Source organism: Dendrobium catenatum, unplaced genomic scaffold (assembly GCF_001605985.2).
Source record: "Dendrobium catenatum unplaced genomic scaffold, ASM160598v2 fragScaff_scaffold_716, whole genome shotgun sequence".
NCBI lineage: Eukaryota > Viridiplantae > Streptophyta > Magnoliopsida > Asparagales > Orchidaceae > Dendrobium > Dendrobium catenatum.
Window position 1 is genome coordinate 15710874 of NW_021319178.1, and position 4412 is coordinate 15715285.

The 4412-nt window shown below is 38.4% G+C and overlaps 1 protein-coding gene across 1 annotated transcript; it reads left to right on the forward strand.

Moving 5' to 3' along the window:
• Nucleotides 1-1548: 1548 nt before the first annotated feature.
• LOC110114269 (cytochrome P450 71A1-like) lies at nt 1549-3789 on the forward strand. Its single transcript, XM_020847094.2, has 2 exons — nt 1549-2461; nt 3022-3789. The coding sequence occupies exons 1-2, from the start codon at nt 1559-1561 to the stop codon at nt 3634-3636; spliced, it is 1518 nt and encodes a 505-aa protein (XP_020702753.1). The 5' UTR covers nt 1549-1558; the 3' UTR covers nt 3637-3789.
• The last annotated feature ends 623 nt before the right edge of the window (nt 3790-4412 follow it).

Below are 4412 nucleotides of genomic sequence, written 5' to 3' on the forward strand. Positions count from 1 at the left end.
AGAGAGGGAGAAAGAAATGGAATGAATTAGAGAAAATTTACTTACAAAAAAATTTCTAGAATTTGTTTAAGTGCAATTGATATATTCTGGAAACAAAACGATTGCCTAAACAAAAACTTTGACAATAATCTAAATGTGGAAGATAAACAATGGAGAAGATAAATAACAATTACCTAAAGGTTGAAGCAAATTTGCTCTGATGTTTCCCGACGAAGGCAAGGTCTACTTCCTATTTGGCGCCGTTTGTTTTGGCTCGTGACAAAGGAAGTGGCGCCAATGGTGTAATCCTTATGAGATTGACTTCCTATTTCGCCTTCATCTCGGCACAAGGAAGAGGAAGCAAACTAGTGCCGATTGAGTAATCCTAGCGAGGTCGACTCTCTATTTGGCATTCGTCTCGGCTCGAGGCATAGGAAGAAGAGCAAGCATGCGTCAAGGCTCAAGTTCAAGGGAGGGAGAAAGAAATGGAATGAATTAGAGAAAATTTACTTGCTAAAAAATTTGTAGTGTTTGTTTAAGCGAGGCCGACCCCAGTGGAAAATTTTATTAATTAGAATTATAATAGAAAAAAAGCTATTGACATGAATTTACTAATTCTCATAATATAATTTAAGGACAGATGACATCATCAGCATAAGTGTTATAATATTTCATATGATATAGACAATCTCCGTTATGCTGTAGACGATCTCCGTTTATGTCATATGATGTCAGTCATTGTTTCTACCGCTACTTCCCGGCCATCGTCACCTCTCGCCACCGGTGCCATTTTCATCTTCCATCATTATTCGTCATTATCGGTCATCTCTAATCAATTATTATTCTAAATATATGATAGTTTCATTTATATCAAATAAAAATAAAAAAAAATAAAAAATTATATTAGTAGCGTACTCATTCAAACAAATGAAGTAATTTGACTTTTTATTACCTTAATAGCCCTTAAAACTCAATTAAGAAAGCCTTTCAGTCAGCTGCAATCGCATTTCTTTATCAAAACACAGTGAAATTTGACTGTGAATTGCAAGAGAAAAACGAGCCTTGCAAGCGGCAAGTGATGGCTTTTGAAAAGCTCTCTCCAGCACTAGGATTAATTATTCTATGCAGTCACCGAACGGCATCCGGAGACGAATGAGAGCTCTATAGTCGATAAGCTCAACTTGCAAGCTCGTTAAAGAGCCATCTTTTTGAGCCGTCTCATGATTCAACTTGTCTTATTTTTGTGTTAGGAATGGAGTTTCTGATGGGAGATGCCCTAAGAAGATGTTTTCTGCATGCTTGCCAAGAAAACGACGCGAAAACATCTATCAATAAATAATTTTCACTCTTATGAAAATTTTCTGGTATTAATCTCTTAATAGAAAAGTATACTCAGAAACACAGAAAAGAAAAATGTGAATGTAGATTTTCCTACTACTAGGTTGGCATGTGCTACCGGCCCACCCCAGACCCGACCTCTTTCCTCAATATAAATACGCATGCATGGTTATCAACCTAGCCTCCATTGCCTCTAAAGAAGCTCATCTGTGTTTACATAACGCAATCAAGTCGATCAAACATGGTTATCAACTCACAAGAAACGCTAACCCATCCTCTCCTCCTCCTCCTCCTCCCATTCATCTTCCTCGTTGTCACCGTCTACCGCCGCCGCAAACCAGCCCTCAACCTCCCCCCCGGCCCTCCCCCTCACCCCATCTTCGGCAACCTCCACGACCTCGGCGAAAACCCCCACATCACCTTCTACCACCTCTCCAAAAAATACGGCCCCCTCATTCACGTCAACATCGGCCAAATCCGCACCATGTTCGTCTGTGACGCCGACACCGCCTCGCAAATCCTGAAAGCCCAAGATCAAATTTTTTGCAGCCGTGCCCAACTGACTTCCCCCAAACGCTTCACCTATGGCGGCAAAGACATCGGTTTCTGCCCCTACAACGATCACTGGAAACAACTCCGGCGGCTCTGTAACACTGAAGTCTTCAGCGTCGGCAGAGTTCAGTCTTTCCACTCCTTTCGCAGAGAAGAAGTCGACGCGCTCGTCAATACAATATCAAAAACTTCCGCTCGTGGGGATACAGTGAATGTTAGCCAAATGGCATTTTACTACATCAACAATCTTATTTTTCGAGAGGTGTTTGGGAAGAGGCTTTCGCCTGACGGAGAGTGTGGTTGGAGTCCGCTTCAGGGCCTTGTTAGCGAGGTGGCTGCTGCGATGGGTCAGCTTGGAAATGCAGATTTGTTTCCCTGGCTTGGGTGGCTTGATTTGCTCACTGGGTGGCGGGCGAAGCTTGATAAGATTTATGAAAAGATGAATTTGATGTATGAGGAGAATATAAGGGAGCACTTGGCCCGAATAAGTGAAGGAAAGGGTGATTCTGAAAATTTACTAGATGTTCTTCTTCATCTTTATGCTAAGGAAGGTTCTTCTCTCACTATGGATCAAATCAAAGGTCTTCTCACGGTAATTCTACATCAAAAACAATTTTATTTATATTTTAATAAGTCTGCATATTATATGAAATATTATTCATGCATGAAGTTTATCATTGGTTTTATCATAGTAGTTTCTAATCACGGTTCTAAGAATCATAATTAGCTCTCGGTTTAAACTTTTTTAATTGTACGAAAATTTTTTTCCCTTTCTTTCTATAAGCTGTCATTATTGTCTTCCATTTGTAACCTTTGGACTTCAATTATTTGCTCACATGATTGCTACCATTTTACTTTAAGTTGGACAGAAGTAAATCACCATGCTTAGCAAACCCTTAATGTTATTTAAGTAAGAATGAAAGGGACTTCATTCTAAACTATAGATTCTTCCTTATGCGCCTTCTTGGAGGAAAAAAAATATAGGAATTGTTATGTTGGAAAATAAGAAGAATGATCATGTAGTTGGATGATAGTAGTTTGGAATGACTATGATGCATATTAAATTCGAATAATTTAGAAAATTCTTAATATTTCTTCTTTGAATAAATTCCAAGACTTGCTTATGTGTAACTTTATCACTTTGTTCTATAGAATATGTTTACAGCAGGAATAGATACATCCTCAGTAACCATAGAAATGGCGATGACACAACTAATAAAGAACCCAGAGGCTCTAAAAAAGGTGCAAGAGGAGGTTCGACGAGTTGTCGGCGATAAAGGAACGGTGGAAGAGAGCGACATACAACATCTCCCTTACCTCAAGCAAGTAATAAAGGAGACACTGAGGCTTAGTCCGCCTGGCCCATTGCTACCACCACGAGCGAGCATGAAAGATGCCAAGGTTAATGGCTATGATATTCCAGCAAAGACTATGATATATGTTGATGCATATTCTATTGGGAGGGATCCCAAGTACTGGGAAGATCCTGAGATTTTTCGGCCAGAGAGATTTGAGAATAGCTCTATTAATTTCAAAGGGAACAACTCAGCGTTCATACCATTTGGAGCTGGAAGAAGAATTTGCCCGGGAATAACACTTTCCATGGCAAATGTTGAGCTTGCTTTGTCAAATATGCTCTATAGGTTCAATTGGACATTGCTCGATGGAATGACCAAAGAAGATATTGACATGAGGCCCAAACCTGGGTTGATTACTCCTAAACTAATACCACTTGTTCTGGTGGCAACACCTGCTTTTACCAAGTGATAGAGTTTATCAAATACTAATTATTCTATGTTACAATAATTTGATCCAAGACATCCACATCCAAATAAGAAAAAAAAAATCAGCTGCTATCAATGCACATGTAATATGATATATGAAAAATAAATTCTCATTATATTTTGCATATATCATGAGTCTTGTAGTCTTGAATTCTACTTCTATAAGAGTATTATCAATGTGTTTTTCTACTTGCTATCTACTTTAGAATTTTGCTTCTAATAAAATTCATGAATCAGTTAGTTCACTATTATGTAAGCAAGAGATGCTTTTAATATCACAAACTTTTGAATTTGCTTCCATGAATATAACATTATTGTTTTATTATGTTTAGTTTTATCATTGGTGCACAAATTAAAATCCAATTCATACCCACCTAAAAATGGCACCTCTTCTACTTATGACCAAGTTCCCCTCTTATTGGTGAAATTATTACGTGAGGTCACCGAATGCCGTCCAGAAGCCAATCAAGATGCACCACATCACCAATACATTGTGTATCGTTATTATACACTGTTGTATATTAGGTGACGTGATGCGTCCTGATTTACCTCCGGATTGTCTGATGACTGCATGTAATAATATCTCCTAATATATGTAACTCCAAGCTAAACATTATCCCATGACCAACAACCTCCCCCATGATCAATAATTAAATTAACCTCCTCACGAATTATATATGATTAATAAACATCTCCCTTCTTCTAACACTGTGATATTTACAACCGCTAACAACCTTTTTTCTATGACTCCATGAGTAG